Genomic DNA, 23,220 nt, shown 5'->3' with positions numbered 1-23,220 from the left:
CCTCGCGGGGCTCGCTGCGCTCGCCACGCTTCGGGCTCGGTGGCTCACTGCACTCGCCACACTATTCTATTCTCAACTCCACGCCGACGTGGATAGTGGGGGTATGAAAAGGTCGTAGGACGCGTACCGCCGCCCCACGCGCGCTCGCTGCGCTCGCCACGCTTCGGGTTGACGTTGATCGTGGGGTGGCGTTAACAATTGTGGGGGCCATTTCACACTTCAGGGTGGCTATTTGGCCTCTGTGGGCCATTTAACATTGGTTCCTATGGAAAAATCGGGTCAATTGAGGCATTGAACATGAAAATCGGGTCAATTGAGACATTTAACATTGTTCCCTATGGGAAATCGCGGGCATCGCGTCGGTCGCGTCGCACCCGATTTTTAGTGCATTCAATGCCCGCGATTTTTTTACCTGCGATGCCCACGATCAAAATCGTGGGCACCGTGCTAGGTAAAGAGTACCGTTAAAACTACTACACCACACAGGTTGTCACTATCAGCAGTGTAGAACTACTACACCACACAGGTTGTCACTATCAGCAGTGTAGAACTACTACACCACACAGGTTGTCACTATCAGCAGTGTAGAACTACTACACCATGCAGGTTGTCACTATCAGCAGTGTAGAACTACTACACCATGCAGGTTGAACTTGTCCATATCAGAAGTGTAGTAGTTAAAACTGCTACACCAAGCAGGTTGCACAGTGGGGTGGGAGATTGAGCACGCGGGTGGGTGCCAGGGAAGACAGCCGAGACGTGCACGCTGTTCAATCTCCTAGACTGGAGTGAACAAGGCGCCCGCCCACCCGGCCGTCCTTATATACATATAGTGACATTGTTGTGACAATGGGGTTTATTCTAGTTCATTCTTTCGGACAAAATCCTTCTTAGATGGACAAAACCATGTGCACTGCAGGGGGGCAGATGTAACATGTGCAGATAGAATTAGATTTGGGTGAGTTATTTTGTTTCTGTGCAGGGAAAATACTGACTGCTTTATTTTACACTGCAATATATTGTAGATCTCACTTTGAAGTAAAACCTCACCCAAATCTAATTCTATCTGCACATGTTACATCTGCCCCACCCGCAGTGCACATGATTTTGTCCATCTAAGAAGGATTTTGTCAGAAAGAATGAACTAGAATAAACCCCATTGTCCGGATCTCGTGAGATCCGAAAGCGGGAAAACCTGAACAGGCTTGTGAATGCGTTCGGATAGGGGGGTGTTTGGGGGTGTCCGGATCCCCGTAATCCAGACGCGCTCATCTCTAGTTACAAGTGCCTTTTGTAAATAGTAATACTGTATAAGCAGGTAGCAGCACTGAGACCATGGAGAGCAGACAGCAGCTGTGTGTGGGCTCACCCAGATAGAAGCTCAGCTCAGTGTCGGTGTTCTGCTCAACCCGAGATTCGTGATTGAAGAGGGAGCAGAGCCAATTACTGAGGGGCGGGGCTGAATCGCGGACTGGCGGGCAAATTAATCACATGGAAAAAATAAATTGGTTTGTCAAGGGGGGTTTCTGGGTAACCAGAAACCCCCCCGCATGCTCCACTGCACTGTGCCGCATGCTGGTAGATATTCAATGGTTAGACAAAAGAAAGAAGAAAAAGACTCTCTGTTTTTCGGGGCACTCTTTAGTAATTGATAGCGCAGGACAATCCCTGCGTATCCGGAATGGTCAAAAAAATTTTTTTATATAGGATGGGAAAGGGTTACACTAGGTTTAACCTGTTGGGTACATAGATGGAGAAACAATGTCTCTGGTAGTAGAATAACCGTGAATAATTGATCTAGTTTACACAATGTACAGGAGGCTGGGGGAGTTCATGAGGAATTCCCCTCATTCTCCTAGTGAAAAATGGGTTTCTTAAAATATAACTTTTAATAATGTATTACTTAAAAAAGATTACTGGACAAACATGTAACTTGAACTAGACACACATACATAAATAACATAAAAAAGGAAGAAGAAATGCGGTGCACGATACGGTATTTAACAATTTCCGTCGTAAGATACTTAGTGATTGCCACAGAGGGCAGATACGTACACCGTTTGTCAATCCTTATACAAATATAAATATAAATATCCCGTCAGTAGTGAAGTTTCGCCAAATACAGATCTGGGATATCAGTTTAATCGATACTATAAGGGTGCTTCTTTATGTTCACCCAAATTCTGGTATCCGCTAATCTGTTGGTGTCAATTAGCTGGCCATCCTAGGCTGAGATCCACCAGAATCCAGCTTACGGGCTGCACTAGTGGGACACCAACAGATTAGCGGATACCAGAATTTGGGTGAACATAAAGAAGCACCCTTATAGTATCGATTAAACTGATATCCCAGATCTGTATTTGGCGAAACTTCACTACTGACGGGATATTTATATTTATATTTGTATAAGGATTGACAAACGGTGTACGTATCTGCCCTCTGTGGCAATCACTAAGTATCTTACGACGGAAATTGTTAAATACCGTATCGTGCACCGCATTTCTTCTTCCTTTTTTATGTTATTTATGTATGTGTGTCTAGTTCAAGTTACATGTTTGTCCAGTAATCTTTTTTAAGTAATACATTATTAAAAGTTATATTTTAAGAAACCCATTTTTCACTAGGAGAATGAGGGGAATTCCTCATGAACTCCCCCAGCCTCCTGTACATTGTGTAAACTAGATCAATTATTCACGGTTATTCTACTACCAGAGACATTGTTTCTCCATCTATGTACCCAACAGGTTAAACCTAGTGTAACCCTTTCCCATCCTATATAAAAAAAAATTTTTTGACCATTCCGGATACGCAGGGATTGTCCTGCGCTATCAATTACTAAAGAGTGCCCCGAAAAACAGAGAGTCTTTTTCTTCTTTCTTTTGTCTAACTATAACCACTCTCTTGGGTGCACCTCCACGTCTCCAAATTAAAGGAAAACGTTGTTTCCGACAACACATCCTCTATTGTGGAACATCTATCTACCTTAAGGTCAAGGTATATACCTAGTTACTAAACCTTACTGTAAATCCCAACCTGTGCACCGGTCGCCATTTCCACTTCCCCTTTTCCCTTCTAAAAGAGATATTCAATGGTGTCGGCTGTAGTTCCATGCACCTGACAAAGTTCTGGTTGATAATGAAATGCGTTGGGTGTGGCCTATGCGGAAAAGACAAGGTGACATCACCTCCTGCTTTTGATGGTTGGGATCGACGTTGAGAGCTGATGCCGGTGTATGAAAGGTGTATGGAACTACACCCGACACCAGTGAATATCCACCAGCACGTGGTACAGTGTTGATCTTCCCAATTCCAAATGCTGGCAAGCATATTTTATTAAAACATTAATGTATGTGAGGATATATATCTTTTAGTAAAGTACTATATACTTTTGCTCATTGTGCACATTTTTTTTAAAGTACCTATGTTTGGGATCTTGGTAAGGTCTATCGGGAGAGCTGCACGCCTAAGGGAATTTCCATAATAAGGATTTTGCGCATAAGTATTTTGTGTGTATATAGGACAGGGGTCCGGCACTACTCACTCCCAGTAAAGGGTTAACTTGGCCCGGGTGCCCGTCCACTCAGGGGAACAACCTCTGATGAATATACTATGCAGAAATAGACTCCGGGTACTTTAAAGTGCAGTATTTTATTGTGTGCACTCAGTAAAATACTGCACTTTAAAGTACCCAGAGTGACGTCTTTTTCTGCATTATATATATATATATATTTATTACACTTCTTCAGGAAGATAATGTTCCACAGAAAGCAACTGACCAAACAGAAACATCTGCTGGATTCCATGAAGGATCGCTGAAGGTAGTTATACTTGCTGCTCATTTGCAATTTATAAATATTTTATTAACATTGATACACAATGCTCCAACCAGGGCCGGATTTCCCACAAGGCACGTGCCTATGGGCGGCACCTGCTGAGGACAGCACGGCATCCCCCTTCTCACTGGGGTCTGGAAAATACGGGAGGGGGGGGGTCGCGGGGGGTCCGTGAAATGCAGAGGGCTGCTGCTCCATATCCCAGCAGCACTATGGCAGCGGGTGCCGGATGGGGTCCCGACAGTCGGGATCCCGACAGTCATTTACCCGACGTTGGGATCCCGACAGTCAAAACCCCGACGGCCATCAGCTATTCTCCCTCGTGGGGGTTCACGACCCCCATAGAGGGAGAATAGAATCGTGGTGAGCGCAGCAAGCCCGAAAGGGGTTTTGTTGCGCTCACCATGCTGTCTGGGTCCGGCCATTCGGGATCCCGGGATAATGACTGTCGGGATCCCCACTGTCGGAACCCTATACCACACCCATGGCAGCGGCTGTGGAAGTGACTGGAGCACCAGCTGCAGCAGTGACATCTCCAGCACTGGGGAGGAGTAGAGGACAGGACGCCTCCTCCATACCTGGGACTGTGGCTACATAAGCAGGTACGGTGGTGGTGGTGGGTGGGGTAGTCATCAGCAGGTACCGGGGGGGGGGGAGGCACAATGTTGTGCCTATGGGCGGCATGTTACTTAAATCTGGCCCTGGCTCCAACACAATAAGTGCTTACTGTGTTCCTACAGATGTGCCCGCAAACACTATTTTCAAATCATGTGCAACTTTCTTGAACTATGCATCTTATGGGGCACATGCACAGTGAGATCTGGCTAGATCGCTTAGAAATTAAGCTCAAATTGCTCAGTGTGTGTGCCCCATAGCGATGGCAATGCACAGTCCCACACATCGCTGCCAGGCTAGATTATTCCAGCCTTCAGTATAAAGTATCAAGTAATAGCCAATGATCTCTCACTAGAGAACACTGGCCATGACAGATCACTCAGCCCACATCGTTCGTGCATCACCGTGTGCTGAGTTATGTGTGTTGAGCGATCTGTACTACAGTACATCGCTCAGCACAGAGGTTACATAGAACTTAAGGCTGAAAAAAGACTTGCGTCCATCTAGTTCAACCTTGGTTTAATAGCTTAATAACAGATTTTTATTCTTATTTGTACCCCTTGAAGTTTTTAACCAATAAATGTTTGTCCAACCTTATTCTAAATGTATTTATTGTGTCTGCCGACACCACCTCACCAAGAAGAGAGTTCCATAGTTTGGTTGCTCTGACCGTGAAATTTTTTTTCCTTCTAAGGGAACGAAATCTTTTTTCTTCTAAACCAAACTTGTGCCCACGTGTCCTAGAGTCCTTCCTTGTAGTAAAAAGGGCGCTTGACAGTTCCATATATTGGCCTCTGATATATTTGTATATGTTAAGCATGTCCCCCCTTAAATGTCTCTTCTCTAGCGTAAACAATCCATATTTGTTCAATCTATCCTCGTAGCTTAATTTTCTTGTATTTAAAGTGGAATGCTTTATATACTGCGTAAAGAGAGAAGAACAAAAAGAAGTCTAATCTCCATACACTAAATAAGATGAATTATTTTTAAACTTGTGCGAAGTATATTAAAATTGAGAATAGGTGTAAGAAAATAAACTGTGAATTAAAATAAGGCTGTGTGCTGTTACTTCAGAATTTTAATTCACACTTTATTTTCTTACACCTATTCTCAATTTTAATATACTTCGCTCAAGTTTAAAAAGTATTCTTACAAGAATTAATAAAAGTTATGTTTTATTGTAATCTTATTTAGTGTATGGAGATTAGACTTCTTTTTGTATGTGTGTGTTGGGGCAATGTGTGCATATACAGTATGTGTGTATTGGGGGGATGTATGTTTGTTGGGGGATGTGTGCATATACAGTATATGTGTTGGGGAGATTTGTTCATATACAGTGTGGTTGTTGGGGGTGTGTGTCCATATACAGTATGTGTGTGTGTGTTGGGGGGATGTGTACATATACAGTTTGTGTGTGTTGGGGGATGTGTGCATATACAGTATGTGTGTGTGTTGAGGGAAATGTTTGCATATACAGTATATGTGTTGGGGGATGTCTGCATATACAGTGTGGTTGTTGGGTGTGTGTGCATATACAGTATGTGTGTGTGTGTGTGTTTGTGGGGGTTGCGTATACAGTATGTGTGTGTGTGTGTGTGTGTGCATTTATAGAATATGTGTGGGGGTGATGTGTGCATTTACAGTATGTGTTTGGGGAGGATGTGTGCATATACAGTATGTGTGTGTGAGATATGTGTGTATACAGAATGTGTGTGTGTGTGTTGGAGGGGTAGTTGGTGCAGTGGTGTAACAATAGCCCCGCAGACCCCGCTGTAGTGGGGAGGCACTGTGTAAGTGCGGGCGCCGGGGGTCTGCGGGGCTATTGTAACACCGCCACCACTGCTTCTGTGCTGTGGCCAGGACCCGCAGATTTACTTGTCTGCGCTGCGGTCCCAGCTCCCCTCCTGCCTTCTGCTGCTTTGAAAATGGACGGACCATCATAAAAAGTTCGCCCCATATAGCAGATAGTTTTCTGAAACTGTCGGCTGTAGGGGGGCGGACATTTTGTGATAGTCTGTTTTTCATAGCAGCAGAAACCAGGAGGGGAGCCGGGACCGCAGACAAGATCGCTGGGCGGAGGGGTAAGCCACGGGGGTGCATGGGTGGCTGGGGGCGAGGGCGCTGACAAATTTTCGGCGGGGGGGGGGGCACATAGATTATAGTTACGCCACTGGGTTGGTGCATATACAGTATCTCTGTGTGTGGGGGATGCTGAGGGAAAGTGCCCAGTTTTCTGTTTTTGCTGTGCTGTGTCTCCAGACTTCCTTGACTTCTGCCGCCATGGATAGGGGTTTTGGGGGGTTCTGCACACAAAAAAAGGAAATTAATGCCCTCTATTTAGTGGGCAGTGTACCACTGTATGTCGGTTCACAACAGTGGGGGTGCTATCCCAAACAATTGGCATACAAAAACAGAAAAGAGAGAAGAGTTTGTATGGATGCACTCCTTGTGCATCCATCCATCCTTATGGATGCACTCCTTGTGGAGTGAATCAAAGAAAAATTGATTGGAGTTAATTCCTTTTCAAATTTACTTTTAAAAAGATGTGGGGGCTCCTTTTATCTTTATTGAGACCCGGATGGATAAGGAGACCGCCACATGTAGCAAAATAAGAGGTTAAAAGGTTTTTTTCACATTGATCAACATACAGTGTTTCATAAGAAAGAGAAAATTGTGATTGAAAGGATTTAAAAGTGTAGGCAGATACGACTGCTGGTGTTAGTGTTCGAATATGGATTGGGGTATATTCCCCACTGGAGTCCTTGCATGTAGTATTAAATCTGTACCAATAAAGACTTATTTACCACTTGCGTTTATTTGTTGCTGCCTCATTTGGGCTTTCCTGGGTAAGGTGGGTCACAATGCTCTGATAAGTGTTTACATGTGTAGATGGTATTCTATACATAAAAGGTCCCTGAACACAGTTGTTATAGTTAGGGGTGGATTCCCCACTGGAGTCTTCCAGATAGTTGGGGTGTCTGCTGTTGATTTACTCCTATAGGCAGATTGACTCCTAAATACAGGTACACGCACTAGGCATCCCTCTGCTCTGTATTTAGGAGTCAATCTGCCTATAGGAGTAAATCAACAGCAGACACCCCAACTATCTGGAAGACTCCAGTGGGGAATCCACCCCTAATCTTCACAGACTGTGTTTGGGGGATACTTGTGGGGAATCTACCCCTAAAGAACACTCTTGTAAACACACATTGGGCACTTCTATTTGACGGCGTGTGGGGAATTTACCCCTAACTATAACAACTGTGTTCAGGGACCTTTTATGTATAGAATACCATCTACACATGTAAACACTTATCAGAGCATTGTGACCCACCTTATCTAGGAAAGCCCAAATGAGGCAGCAACAAATAAACACAAGTGGTAAATAAGTCTTTATTAGTACAGATTTAATACTATATGCAAGGACTCCAGTGGGGAATATACCCCAATCCATATTCGAACACTAACACCAGCAGTCGTATCTGCCTACACTTTTAAATCCTTTCAATCACAATTTTCGGTACTCTTTACCTAGATGGGCGCCCGTCGCGGGCATCGCGGGTACATTTATGTGTGGCGATGCTCCCGATTTCCCATAGGAATCAATGTTAAAAGGCGCGATGGACCCGATTTTACTGTTAAATGGCTCAATCCACCCGATTTGGCCATAGGAATCAATGTTAAATGGGCCACAGAGCCCATTAACCCTTAAATGTCCCCCCAAATTTTTAACGCCACCCCACGATCCACGCCAACCTGAAGCGTGGCGAGCGCAGCGAGCCCGCGAGGGGCGGCGGTACGCGTCCTCCGACCTTTTCATGCCCTACTATCCACTAGGGCGTGGTGTGAGAATATAATAGTGTGGCGAGCGGACGCGGATACCTTCACAGTTATGCGCGTCCCCTCGCGGGCTTCACAGGTGTCCGTGGCGAGGCGGACACCTGTGAAGCCCGCGAGGGGACGCGTCTACCTGTGAAGGTATCCGCGTCCGCTCGCCACGCTTCGGGCTCGGTGGCTCGCTGCGCTCGCCACACTATTATATTCTCACACCACGCCCTAGTGGATAGTAGGGCATGAAAAGGTCGGAGGACGCGTACCGCCGCCCCTCGCGGGCTCGCAGCGCTTGCCACGCTTCGGGTTGGCGTGGATCGTGGGGTGGCGTTAAAAATTTGGGGGGACATTTAAGGGTTAATTTGGCCTATTTGGCCCCAAATCGGGTCCATTGAGGCATTGAACAGTAAAATCGCGGTCAATCTGCCGTTTTAACATTGTTCCCTATGGGAAAATCGCGGTGATCGCGGGCATCGCGGCCATCCCGATTTACCCGCGATGACCGCGATTTTTACCCACGACGACCGCGATTTTTACCCACGACGACCGCGATTTCAATCGCTGGCGCCCAACTAAGTAAAGAGTACCCAATTTTCTCTTTCTTATGAAACACTGTATGTTGATCAATGTGAAAAAAACCTTTTAACCTCTTATTTTGCTACATGTGGCGGTCTCCTTATCCATCCGGGTCTCAATAAAGATAAAAGGAGCCCCCACATCTTTTTAAAAGTAAATTTGAAAAGGAATTAACTCCAATTAATTTTTCTTTGATTGTCCACAAGGAGTGCATCCATACAAACTCTTCTCTCTTTTCTGTTTCTTCTGGCGCCATGTCCATGTCTGCTGTGCTGTCCGCCGGGAGAAGTGTGTGCTTACAGGGGTCACCGGGACAGATTAGTGCAGCTGCTGGAAGGGAATCACATGATGAAACTAAAGGTGCAAAGGGCCAGGTTAGTATAATACTCTACACTACATCGCCCCTTCCTGGCAGCCCAAACCAAACCATATACCCCCCACCCACAGCCTTACCATACACCTCCCACCTACAGCCTAATCCTAACTATACATCCCAATGCAGCCTAACTCTAACCATACACACACTCCCGCAGCCTAACTCTACTTATACACACACACTCCTGCAGCCTAACTAACCATGCACACACTCCCCGCAGCCTAACTCTACCCATACACACACTCCCCACAGCAAGGGCCGGTGCTACCCACTCAGCAGAGGATGCAAAGCAGGTAGGCGCCATGCAGGAGAGGCGCTGTATCTGCTGTGCATCCTCTGCTGTCCTCCGTGCCTGCCGGCTGCTGCTGCGCCTGTCACACTTCATCATAGGCAGCAGCGCCGGAGGCACAGAGATCCCTCCTGGCTCATTATCAGCTGGTCATCGGGAGGGTCCGAAAGGGGGCGGAGCTACACTGACAGAGGGGGAGTGGCTACATGGACCAGAAGGGGTGGAGCTACAAGGGAGCAAGGCTGACTGAAGACACCAGGAAACAGGAGAGGATGAGCTGCCAGTGCCACCATTGTAAAGTGTGAGTCTACTAATGTCGGCAACTGATGTGGGCACGTGTGTAGGCAGCACTACTAATGTCAGCAACTGGTGTGGGCACATGTGTAGGCAGCACTACTAATGTCGGCAACTGGTGTGGGCACATGTGTAGGCAGCGCTACTAATGTCGGCAACTGGTGTGGGCACGTATATAGGCAGCACTGCTAATGTCGGCAACTGGTGTGGGCACATGTGTATGCAGCGCTACTAATGTCAGCAACTGGTGTGGGCACGTTTGTAGGCAGCACTACTAATGTCGGCAACTGGTGTGGGCACTACGTGTAGGCAGCACTACTAATGTCGGCAACTGGTGTGGGCACATATATAGGCAACGCTACTAATATCGGCAGCTGATGTGGGCACGTGTAAAGGCAGCGATACTAACGTCGGCAACTGGTGTGGGCATGTGTATAGGCAGCACTACTAATGTCGGCAACTGGTGTGGGCACGTGTATAGGCAGCACTGTTAATGTCAGCAACTGGTGTGGGCACGTCTATATGCAGCGCTACTAATGTCGGCAACTGGTGTGGGCACGTGTGTAGGCAGCGGTACTACTGTCGGCAACTGGTGTGGGCACATGTAGAGGCAGCACTACTAATGTCGGCAACTGGTGTGGGCACGTGTGTAGGCAGCGGTACTACTGTTGGCAACTGGTGTGGGCACGTGTAGAGGCAGCACTACTAATGTCGGCAACTGGTGTGGGCACGTGTAGAGGCAGCACTACTAATGTCGGCAACTGGTGTGGGCACGTGTAGAGGCAGCACTACTAATGTCGGCAACTGGTGTAGGCATGTGTACAGGCAGCGCTACTAATGTCGGCAACTGGTGTGGGCATATGGTTACACAGTGCTACTACTGTCGGCAACTGGTGTGGGCACTACGTATAAGCAGAGGTACTACTTTTAGGCAACTGGTGTGGGCATGTGTATAAGCAGAGCAACTACTTTTGGCAACTGGTGTGGGTGTTATGTATAAGCAGAGGTACTACTGTCAGCATCTGGAGTGGGTATATGGTTACGCAGCGCTACTACTGTCGGCAACTGGTGTGGGCACTACTTGTAAGCAGAGCAACTACTTTTCGCAACTGGTGTGGGTGTTATGAATAAGCAACGCTACAAATGTGGGCATATGCAGGAGTACTCGGGGCATTATGTGTAGCATAATGTGTGTCAATGTCATATGGCCATTATAGTGCATGGCATATTATGTAAGGGGAATTACAGTGTGTGGCATAATGTGTAATGGTCATTATGGTGTTCTGCATATTGTGCAAGGGGCATCATGATGTGTGGCATTACGAATAATGTGCATTACTGTGTGTGGTTACTATAATGTGATGCGCATTAGAGGCTAAAAAGTGCGATTGAGTGCGATAATGGGCGAATTTTCGGCATGAAAATGTGCGATTTTTAGGCATGAAAATGTACAAATTTGAGCTTATGTGCGATTTTGGGTTTGTATTAAAAAAAAAAAAAAAAATTGCGTGGGGTCCCCCCTCCTGAGCATAACCAGCTCATTGAGTCGGACCTGGTTCCAAAAATACGGGGGACAAAAAGTGTAGGGGTCCCCGTATTTCTGAAACCAGCCCCGGACTCTTGGACCGGTCCTGGTTCCAAAAATACGGGGGACAAAAAATCTGGGGGTCCCCGTATTTTGAAACCAGCACCCGGCTCCAACAGCCCGCAGTGTCATGCCACAGCCGGGGGACACTTTTTACATAAGGTCCCCCGGCCGTACCATGAGCACCGTGGCTGGTCAGCCTTGGACGGGGTACCTGGAGGAAGTGGGGACCCCCCCAATAAAGGGGTCCCCCCCAAAGGCTTCACCCGTCCAGGGCTGAAGCCCGGGGCTGTCACCGGCGTCCCTGGCTAGTGGATGCCGGCCTGATGATGTAAAATCTTTCAATCCTAACATTGCTTTATACAGGAGAACTACAAGTCCCAGCATGCGGGGCATTAATGGGCCCGCTGGGACTTGTAGTCCACCTGTAAAAAGAATGTTAAATGAAAACACACACACAGAAAAGTAAAACTTTATTACATACACATCCACACACCTCACTTTTACAACCACATACTCACCAATCCAGGATCCAGCGCTGGTCTCCCTTCTGCTGCAGAGCCGGCTACCCCCGCACTGACAGCGGGGACAACCGGCTGTCTCCGATGCAGCTTACAGCTTCTGTCGCGTTGTCCCAGCGCAACAGAGGCTGAGAGCGTCTTCGGCTTATGCGTCTCTATGGAGATGCATAGCTCAGCCAATCAGGAAATCAGAAGAGAAGTGCACTCTTCATAGCACAAAAATATAAACAGATAGTGGGGCCTTAAACATAAGGCGTTTGTATTCGATCATCATGTGGTGGATGTTAAACCCGGGTAACACCATCCATATAAGGTCAAACAAAGTGTTGTAGTCCAGGTTCCCAGGTTGAGAGGACTCCACTTCTGTGCACCCTGAGGAAGGCTTATAGGTAGCTGAAGCATGTTGGTGGTACAGGAGAATGTGTGACCGTGTGGGAACCTGGACTACAACGCTTTGTTTGAATTTATCTCGATGGTGTTAGCTGGGTATAACATCCACCACCTGATGAGCAAATGCAAACATCTTATATTTAAAGCATCATACGGTACTAAACATTTTATTGGTCATCATGTTCTTTTTTTTTTTTTGTAATCTGTTTACATTTTACGCTACGCTACATTGTTACTTATGCAGCACTTCTTCATTTATCTACTCTTCTTTCTATCATTTTCTGGAGATCTCTACATTTCTCCTGCTATTTTGTGGGAAAGGAATATATTTTGCTCCCCAGAGTTTCTCTGGGACTGCAGGGGCCACATCCATGCTTCGGGAGCTGTGATAAAAGCAAACAATGCAGCATCTCTCTCTGCCGTGAGGAGGCTTGCAGGGGTGCACCCCTCTCCAGGGTGTTTCAAGGCCCCAAGAAATCTAACTCAGGATTAAAGATGGTATTAGTATTGTATTAAGGTATACTTACTAGAAAGGAGGAATTTTAACATGAATCCTATTTTTCCTCTTTTTGGTTCCTTCCTGCTCCATTCATTAGATACCAGACCAGTATGATGTAGATGAAAGGGAGGAAGCTCATCTAATAGAACAAGGACCTCTAGCAGTGCTGGTACAGTATACACACAAGTTGCAGCTTATGTCCATTTTTACTCAATTCAAGCCAATAATATAAATATATTTCTTACGCTTAAGGAAGATAATGTTCCACAGAAACCAACTGACCAAACAGAAACATCTGCTGGATTCCATGAAGGATCTCTGGAGGTAATTATACTTGCTGCATTTTATAAACATTGACACACATTGCTCAAACAGTCAGTGCTATGCACAGACTTTGCATATCTTGGTTTAATGTGTTCCTGCAGGGGCATAGTCGCACCTCCTACCCAAAAAGTTAAAAAAATATTGTGCTGTGCACTAGGTGAGGATCATTGTGCAGCAGGTGTAGCCTGACCACAATATGATACCTACTAGGTCCCCCTTTGGTACATTACAGTGACACTTAATATTTGCGGCTAACCCCTGAAACCACCTGTTTTCAGGGGTTAGCCACAAATATTTAGTGTCACTGTGATGTACCAAAGGGGGACATAGTACGACTAAACCCCATTCCAAATATTATTTGATAAATGCCCCCCTATGTGTCAGTGCCAGCAGCTGCCTTTTTGGCTTCTTTCCCCATAATACCGAGACACCCTCCATCAGTTCCCATCCGTTCCTACTTATCCTATTGTTTTTCGTTCGTCCACCCACCTCCTTTTAGTCTGTTAACTCTTATGAGTAGGGCCCTCCTTCCTCACGTACTCACCCTACCTCTTTACCTTACCAGTGCTCCTGTCCTGTTCTTCCCTTCCTCTACTTCATCTTCAGTCTCCTCGACAATTTCGACACCTACTTCAGAACTGATGCTGATTTTTAGTTCTACCAGCTATACCCCTATTTATGCTGTATTTTATCAAAACACCATGTACGATACCTTGTAATTTGTTTTTGTTTGCTATGTACGGCGCTGCGGACACTTTGTGGCGCCTTATAAATAAACAAACTACTACTACTACTAGATAGCTCTCTCGAAGTTTGTCTTAGGGACATCAGGATACAGGGATATGGTCATTGGGTCTACAGCAAGTTGGTCGACAATCATTAGGTCAACACGTTAGGTCGACATGGTTCTAGGTCGACATGATTCAAGGTCGACATGGGTTTAGGATGACAGGTCATTAGGTCGACACAAGCATAGGTCGACAGTGTCTAGGTCAACAGTCAAGAGATCGACATGGGGTTTTTACTGTTTTTTGAACTGACATGTGCCGACAGGCGGTATTTCATGCCCTACCATCCACTAGGGTGTGGTGGGAGAATAAAATAGTGTGCCGAGTGCAGCGAGACACCGTGCCCGAAGCATTGCGAGCGAAGCGAGTGCACTGGAAACTGTGTCCATGTCGACTGTGTCGACATTCGGGTACAAAAACAGTGAAAAACCCCATGTCAACCTTTTGACTGCTGACCTAGACATGGTCATCCTAATGCTTGTGTCGACCTATTGACCTGTTGACCTAAACCCATGTCGACCTTGTCCCATGTCGACCTGTCCCCATGTTGACCTAATGGTGTCAACCTAATGACTGTCGACCAACTTGCTGTAGACCAAATGATCCCAACCCAGGATACATACCCCAACTTCAATATGATCCCTGGACCACCAAGACACATCGCAATCTCTTTCTTTATTGAGTCATTAATAGTAAATATTCTGATACTGTATATTGCTAGGTACAAAAGGCAGACAAGACTGATAAACAGAAGATACATATTGGGAAAGATGGACTCCTAACAAAACCGGTATGCCAAACATTTCATTAGCCTGACACTATAATAGCAGTAAATGCAGGGCTTTTTTTCTGAGTGTGCACAATGTTATGGCGCTCGTTATCCAATAGTCTGACATCACTGGGCACCATAATCATGCACAGCATATTTATTTTCTGCGTTACTTAGGTAGCTATGAATTCCAATCCAGCTTGTAATTCATTTATTGGATAGTGCAACTCCTAGTACACAATTCCCATATCTATGGTAGTAATAATATTCTTATTTATGGTGTTGTCACATCTTATCCAGTTGAGGAGGGACCACCACACCAGATCCTGTGTTACCTTATTTAGAAAGCAGTTATAATTAATTCCATACAGTACTATATATGGGCAGCAAAGATTCTCAGGTAATGAATATATTTAGGGTACACTGAAATTCCAAATGAATTCATATCACTCCTATCTGGGGGGGGGGGGGGGGGGGGTACAGACTATGTTATGGGATTTGTATCTGGTGGCTGTTTTGATGCATTTTTACCTTTGTTACTCATACAGCAGTTCTGTATTTATCTACTCTTTTTTCTATCATTTGTGGAGCTCTCTACATTTTTCCTGGCATTCTGGGGGTAGGGAATATACCTTGTTCACCAACTTTTGTGGGATCAGGGACCACTGGGACTGCAGGTGTAACTATGATTCGGGACCTGTGATGAAAGCAAACAATGCACCCCTCTCCTGGGTGCTTCGAGCTTTAGAAACCCAACTCAGGATTACAGTTGGTATTAGTATTGCAGTATGGTAGATTTTCTAGAAAGGAGGCGTTTTAATATGAATCCAATAATTTCTCTTTGGTTCCTTCCTGCTCCAATCATTAGATACAAGACCAGTACGATGGGTGTTACAGGGAGGAAGCTCATCTAATAGAACAAGGACCTCTAGCAGTGCTGGTACAGTATACATACAAGTTGCAGCTTGTGTACATGTGTACTAAAATTCAACCCAATAATCTATCTATATCTGTATTTTTTACACTTAAGGAAGATAACGTTCCTCAGAAACCAACTGACCAAAAAGAAACATCTGCTGGATTCCATGAAGGATCACTGAAGGTAATTATACTTACAGACTTTGCATATCTTGGCTTACTGTGTTCTTACAGATAATGTGACCACATACACTATCCTCAAATCACAGACTTTGTGACTTGCATCGTGCAACTTTTTCTTAAAATATGCATCTTACTCTGTTACTTTTTACCAATTCCTTTGAGACATATGGCCTTATTCTAGGTCACTCTTTCTGACAAATTCCTTGTCAAAACCATGTGCACTGCAGGGGGCAGATGTAAAATGTGCAGAGAGAATTAGATTTAGGTGAGTTTTTTTGTTTCTGTGCAGAGAAAATATTGACTGCTTTATTTTTACACTGCAATATAGATCTCACTGAAGTAAAACCCCACCCAAATTTTATTCTCTCTGCACAAGAAACATCTGCCCCACCTGCAGGGCACATGGTTTTGTCCATCTAAGAAGGATTTTGTAACAAAAAGAGTGAACTAGAATAAGGCCCATAGGCCCTTATTCTAATTGAGTCGGATGGCTCCGTGTGCGGTCGGATGGGTGATGGTTGGTATTTGCGCATGTGCAGAGGCGTATCTGCGCATGTGCAAACGCCTTACATGTACGAACACGGCATGAGGTCCGTGCATAAAATAATCGTATGGAAACATCCGAGCAGGGGGTGGAGAGGGTCGTGAAGGGCTGTTTGGGCTCATTACCATATGTGTACGCCCCGCATTTCATGGGCGTTCCCATGAAAACGCTGGGCGTACGTATGGTAATGCGGCCATCGGAGGATGGGGGAGGTTCCCACAGATGGAAGAAGTGTTCACATGAAACATCCACTCGCGGTCCATTCAGTCGGCCCCATTCACTGTATGTCCCCCAGCCTGCCCCTGCTCCCCCTTCTCTGAATGGCTATCACTGCCTCCATTCACTGTTTGTCCCCCAGCCTGACCCTCCTTCACTGTATGTCCCTCACTCTGCACCCACCCTTCTCTGTATGTTTCCCAGCCTCTTGTGGCCAGAGGAAGGAGAGGCAAAGCAGGCACTGCAAGGACAGGAGATGCTTGGGCTCCTGCTGCTGCCCTCCTCCGCTCTGCATGTTATGGGAGCAAGCTTCCCCCTTGCTGCCCCCCTCCCCAAACACTGCTGTCACTGTGATTGATTGTAGAGTAGGGTGATATACGATTGCAGCAGCAGGGGTAGGACGCCAAACACATCTGACTGTGGCGGCCGGCACCTCCTCACTGCATCAGACAGCAAGGTAAAGACGCGCATGCCAGGGCCCCACCTTTAGTGTCCTGTGCTGTGCTTCCCACATCTGATGCTCTGCCCACTTCTAGCTGGAGGCTGCGGGCCGCTTGAAATGATAGCACGGGCCGCAATTGGCCACCGGGCCTGACTTTGGACATGCCTGCATTATGGTATACTTACTAATAAGAAGGCGGTTTAAAAAAAATTTTTTTTTCTCTTTTTGGTTTCTTTATGCTTAATTTATTAGATAGAAGATCATTATGATGGGAATTATGTTATTATGTTAGGTGTTTTCAAGCCCCCAGAAACCTAATGAGGACTAATGTTGGCACCTAACGTGTACTAAAGTTGGCATTAGTATTGCATTATGGTATACTTACTAGTAAGAAGGAGTTTTAAAATGAATCTTATATTTTCTCTTTTTGGTTTCTTTATGCTTCATTTATTAGATACAAGATCATTATGATGAGAATTACAGAGAGGAATCTCATATAATAGAACAAGGACCTCAAGCAGCACTGGTACAGTATACGCACAAGTCACGGCTTGTATGCAGTTTTTGTAAAATTCAAGCCAAAAATAAATCACATGCATTTTATCTATATTTCTTACATTAAGGAGATGAAAGTTCCACAGAAACCAACAGACCAAAAAGAAACATCTGCTGGATTCCATGAAGGATTGCTGGAGGTAATTATAACTGTAATTATAATTATAATTGCTGATATTTTGAACCTTTTTAAAAAAATGTAAAACACACAATCAGTAAAATACAAAGTCTCCATAAACCACCTTGATTTGCTTTAATAAAATATGAACTTAAATTATTTCAGAAATGTATCCTTTCCTTAGTAAACCATCTGGGAATAAAATTGGTTGACAATAAAATGAATGGACCTCTGCTTTCTCCTGCCTGTGGTTCTCTAGATTATGGGTTCTCATGCAGCCACGTTGTGGCCCATCTGTGTCTAACAATTATTATTATTTTATTAGGTGTCCTTCTTCAGAATAGTAACATTGGGGTAAATTTACTAAGATTAGAGTTCTGTTGATGATGCGATGTTACCCATAGCAACCAAACATATTCTACTTCTTATTTATTTATGCACCTTCCAAAGATAATATATAGAATTTGATTAATTGTTATGGGCAACATCAAATCTGCATTATAACTCCCATCTTAGTAAATTTACCCCATAGAATTTGACGGCAGATAAGAACCACTTGGCCCATATAGTCTGCCCTTTTTTATCCTTTAGGCAATCTCAACCATTTTTAATCCATTAGTTCATTAGTCAGGATATTTCTATGTCTATCCCAATCATGTTTAAATTGCTCTTAGGGGGATATTCAATCTCCGGCGAGCACCTCCCATCGGGGAGATGCCCGCCGGGCCCTATTCAATGCTGTCTTCCCCGACAGCATTGAGCAGGGTATCTCGGCAGAACGAGCCCGACATCACTAGCTGTCGGGCTCGTTCTGCCGAGAACAGCCGGGAAGTGACGAGCTGCCAGCTGCAGCTCGCCTCTTCCCGGCCGCAACTCGCGGCCACACCCCCTTTTCGCTCCCCGGCAGACGGGACATTGAATCCCGCCTGCCTGTTCTCGGTCGAGCTGACCGAGAACGGGACTGGGTCACGGCGGTCGAGCACTGCCGTGACCCTGACATTGAATACCCCCCATAATCTCACTTAATGTAGATATCACCATGTTTGGACTCATATGAAGCTTTATTTTACAAACAGTAACCGTACCAGTGACCTATATTGTGGAATTATTACCTATTTTTCTCCCTATGCAACCAAGCATCTGCCTTTTCTCTTTACTTTTTTTAATTGATTTTTCCTGCGTTTAAGTCACTTGAAATAGTGACTCCTAGATCCTTTTCCTCCTCAGGAGTTTTCATTATAGTGCCCCTTAATGTTATATTTAGCATTTGGGTTGTGAGACCCAACTACATGATTTCACTTTTTTTAGCATTAAACTGTCACTGCCACCTTCTCTACCATTCCTCTAGTTTACCTAGACTATCAATACCCCTCTTGGTATGTCTACCTGATAGCCTATATTTGTGTCAACTGCAAAAAAGCATACTTTCCCTTTAATAAAATTTGCAATGTCACAAACAATGAGATTAAAGAGCACTGGTCCAAGTACAGTTCCCTGGTGTATTCCATTGCTAATATTTTTCACCATAGAATGCACCCCATTGACTACAACTGTTTGTTTTCTATCCAGCTCCTCACACATCTACCTGCACCCACCTTCAGCTGCAGGTCCTGGCCTGGGTCAGCGCCAGACCGACCTAAGTGTTAGTCCAAGCAGCCACGCTTTCAGCTGCTTTCCCAATAAAAAAGGGACATTTGGATGTCCTGAATATTGTTTACTGGACACATAGCCCAATTTCAATATGATCCCTGGAAAAACAGAATAAATAGTAACCATATTATAAATTCTACCTTTATTGTGTTATTATCAGTAAATATTCCGATTTATTGCTAGGTGGAAAAGGCAGGCAAGACTGATAGACAGAAACTCAATATTGTGAAAGATGGACCCCTAACAACACTGGTACGCCACAATAACTTATACATTTCATTAGCATATGTCTTGCCCAATATTCTGGCATTAATGGACACAAAAACCAAAAGCAAACACAGTATTTATATTGGGTTTTACTCCTGCTCCATGCAAACTCCTGCCTTCTGTCCTGCTGTAGAAGGCTTCAGCATTCCCTCTCCGTATTGCGGCCGTCCCTGACTGGAAGTTCGCTGGGAAGCCGCTGCCACTTAGATTACAATACCCAAAGTAGCGTCTCCGAACTTCTGGTCACGGATGGCCGGACCATGGAGAGGGAACACTGAAGCCATCTACAGCGGGACAGAAGGCAGAGTACCAAGGGGAGCATAGGGACAGAAAGGGCTGCCTGGACTCAAGTGCCGGACACTGGGCCTTATTCTAGTTCACTCTTTCTGACAAAATCATGCACCTCCGACCAGCGACTTCCCCTGCCTCTTCTTCCGGCAGTGTGACATTTTCATCTGCGACCATCTCTGGTCGCAAATGAAAAGGGTACACTGAGCAATATGATTGCTGAGCAATATATTGCTTGCAATATATTGCCAGCGATCATATTGCCCCATGTGTACGCACCTTTAGATGGACAAAACCATGTGCACTGCAGGTGGGGCAGATGTTACTTGTGCAGAGAGAATTATATTTGGGTGGGGTTTTACTTCAAAGTGAGATCTATATTGCAGTGTAAAAATAAGGCAGCCAGTATTTACCCTGCACAGAAACAAAATAACTCACCCAAACTGTGCTGTTTAACCCCGCCCCGTGGATCCCACATCAGTTGCTCAGAAGAGCGGTAAACATTACATGATCGTTTTTATTGCTTTTTATTGTTTTTGTCATATTTGTGACCATGCACATATAACAGAGCGCTTTTATTCATTATATCCGCAATAAAAAAAAAGAACAAAAGCAGCTAATCAAGAGCGCAGAATACACTTTTTATCCATCACTGAGACATCTTATCCAGGAGTGATCTAGAGAAGGAACCAGAACACCAGATCCTGATTACCTTATTTAGCAAGAGGTTATAATTAATTTCATACAGTCATATAGAGTATCTGTGCAACAAAGATTCTCAGGTATTGAATTTATTTATGGCACAAGAGGAGTTTATGGTTCATTTTATCTGGAGTACAAAAAACTACATAGGAGACTGTACACAGGGCTATAGCTGTAAACTAAAACCTTTCATCCTCCTGTTTCCATCCCATCTGCACCTTTCCACCACCATATCCTTCATTTTTTACTTTTAATTCTGTTGGGAAGAGAATGTTTATTTTTGTTACTCACACAGCAGATCATTTATCTATTCTTCTACCATTTTCTAGAAGTCTCCTTATGGCTACTGCTCCCATTTCTCCTGGCATTCACTAGTGGTTCAGAGACGACCAGATGCAATGTGCTGGCCGCTGTGGGGCACCTCTCTCCTGGGTGTTTTCAAGCCCCCAGAAACCTAATGAGGACTAATGTTGGCACCTAACGAGTACTAAAGTTGGCATTAGTATTGCATTATGGTATACTTACTAGTAAGAAGGAGTTTTAAAATTAATCTTATATTTTCTCTTTTTGGTTTCTTTATGCTTCATTTATTAGATACAAGATCATTATGATGAGAATTACAGAGAGGAAGCTCATATATTAGTACAAGGACCTCAAGCAGCACTGGTACAGTATACACACAAGTCACGGCTTGTATGCAGTTTTTGTAAAATTCAAGCCAAAAATAAATCACATGCATTTTATCTATATTTCTTACACTTAAGGAGATGAAAGTTCCACAGAAACCAACAGACCAAAAAGAAACATCTGCTGGATTCCATGAAGGATCACTGGCGGTAATTACAATTACTGATATTTTGAACCTAATCAGTCCTATGCAATGTCTCCAAAAGCTAACTTGATTTGGTTTAATAAAATCTGAACTTAATTTCACATTTTTTAGCATTAATTATGCATTATGTAGCTGCTGCCTTATTTACCATTCCTCTAGTTCAGTGGTTCTCAACCTTGGTCCACAGGACCCCACACAGTGCACATTTTCCAGGTTTCCACACAGAATCACAGGTGAAATAATTATCTCCACCTGTCATCTTTTAAAATGTGTAAGTGACTAATGAGTGCAGCTGTGCACCAGCTGGGTGAAAACGTGCACTGTTGGGGGGTCCTGAGGACCGAGGTTGAGAACCACTGTTCTTGTTTACCTAGACCACAGGTTCTCAAAGTAGGTCCACTGGACCACACACAGTGCATGTTTTGCAGGTCTCCTTACAGAATCAAGTGTACCTGTCGGGTAACCTGGAAAAAATGAACTGTGTGGGGTTCCGAGAACCAAGTTTGAGAACCACTGACCTAGACTATTATCCCTCCTGTGTGTCTACCCAGTTGCATATCTTTGTGTCATCTGCATAACATTTTTAATGTTATGAACAAAGAGATTAAAGGGCACTGGTCCAAGTACAGATCCCTGGGGTACTCCATTGGTTATATTTCTCATCATAGAATACACTTTGTTTACTACAACTGTTAGTTTTCTATCCTGCAACCAGGTTCTTCTCCATTTTCAATGTATCTGTTTTATACTCCAAGCCCATGCTTTCAGGCGGCCGCTGATTGGCTGAGCTCTCTCAGCCAATCAGCGGCTGCCTGAATATCACATCGCATCTGATCGCATAAGTGTATGGGCAGCATAACTCCATACTTGCCTACCTGACCCTCTCCATGCGGGAGAAAATGCTCTGCTCCTGGACTTCCCTGGTAATGTATGATTGCCAGCACCTGTGGTGAAATAGCTTTACCTAGCTCCCTACAGGTGATGGCAATCATACATTACCAGGGAAGTCCAGAAACAGAGCATTTTCTCCCGCATGGAGAGGGTCAGGTAGGCAAGTATGGAGTTATGCTGCCCATACACTTATGCGATCAGATGCGATGTGATATTCAGGCGGCCGCTGATTGGCTGAGAGAGCTCTCTCTCAGCGGCCTCAGCCAATCAGAGGGCCATCCAGTGTTTCAAAGTCATATGCTGCCACTGCTGAGTCCCGCCGCTTCACAGTCCCCAGCCAGGTATGTACCCCGCTCCCCGCCAGCACTCCTGTCCCGCTCCTCCGCCGCTGCCAGCTCTTCCACCGCCGCCACCGCCAGCTCCGGTCCCCGCTGTCGCCACCACCAGTTCCGGTCCCCACTGCCAGCTCCGATCCCCGCTGCCATCTCTGGTCCCTGCTCCAGTCCCCACGCTGATTGCATTTGAGCAATCGCATGTGGGTAAAAACTACATGCGATTGCTCATGCAATTTGATAAATATTATGTGCAGCACATATCTATCGATGCGACATTTGACGGCGTGCCTGCACATCGCGTCGAATGTCCCCTTCAAAATTCATGCAATCATTCGATTTAACGGCCAGATTTGGCTGAAATCAAAAGATTGAATGCAATATCTCACATATGTATGGGCAGCATTAGATTTGGATGAGGTGTGTTCAAACTGAAATATAAATTGCAGTGTAAAATTAAAGCAGCCAGTATTTACCCTGCACACGAACAAAATAACTCACCGAAATCTAACTCTCTGTGCACGTTACATCTGCCTCACCTGCAGTGAACAGTTTTGCCTATTATAAAAGGATTGTACTTTTGCGATCCATGC

At 45.0% G+C, this 23,220-nt stretch overlaps 1 protein-coding gene across 15 annotated transcripts in view; it reads left to right on the top strand.

Moving 5' to 3' along the window:
* Positions 1 to 23,220, top strand: part of CCDC7 (coiled-coil domain containing 7) — a 178,964-nt gene that overhangs the window by 128,719 nt on the left and 27,025 nt on the right. For 13 of the 15 annotated variants that reach the window (XM_083188854.1, XM_083188862.1, XM_083188867.1 and 10 more), the window contains 11 exons: positions 3,746 to 3,817; positions 12,906 to 12,977; positions 13,061 to 13,132; positions 14,642 to 14,710; positions 15,558 to 15,629; positions 15,720 to 15,791; positions 17,447 to 17,518; positions 17,616 to 17,687; positions 19,499 to 19,567; positions 21,167 to 21,238; positions 21,337 to 21,408. In XM_083188854.1, the coding sequence (XP_083044980.1) occupies positions 3,746 to 3,817; positions 12,906 to 12,977; positions 13,061 to 13,132; positions 14,642 to 14,710; positions 15,558 to 15,629; positions 15,720 to 15,791; positions 17,447 to 17,518; positions 17,616 to 17,687; positions 19,499 to 19,567; positions 21,167 to 21,238; positions 21,337 to 21,408 (786 nt within the window). The remainder of the gene's footprint in view (positions 1 to 3,745; positions 3,818 to 12,905; positions 12,978 to 13,060; positions 13,133 to 14,641; positions 14,711 to 15,557; positions 15,630 to 15,719; positions 15,792 to 17,446; positions 17,519 to 17,615; positions 17,688 to 19,498; positions 19,568 to 21,166; positions 21,239 to 21,336; positions 21,409 to 23,220) is intronic. The other 2 variants (XM_083188855.1, XM_083188858.1) reach the window with 2 other exon arrangements.

The sequence above is a fragment of the Crinia signifera genome, chromosome 5 (genome assembly GCF_055691185.1).
Source record: "Crinia signifera chromosome 5, ASM5569118v1, whole genome shotgun sequence".
Taxonomy (NCBI): domain Eukaryota; kingdom Metazoa; phylum Chordata; class Amphibia; order Anura; family Myobatrachidae; genus Crinia; species Crinia signifera.
Note: the sequence above shows the minus strand (reverse complement) of the source record. Positions and strands in the feature narration are given on the sequence as shown.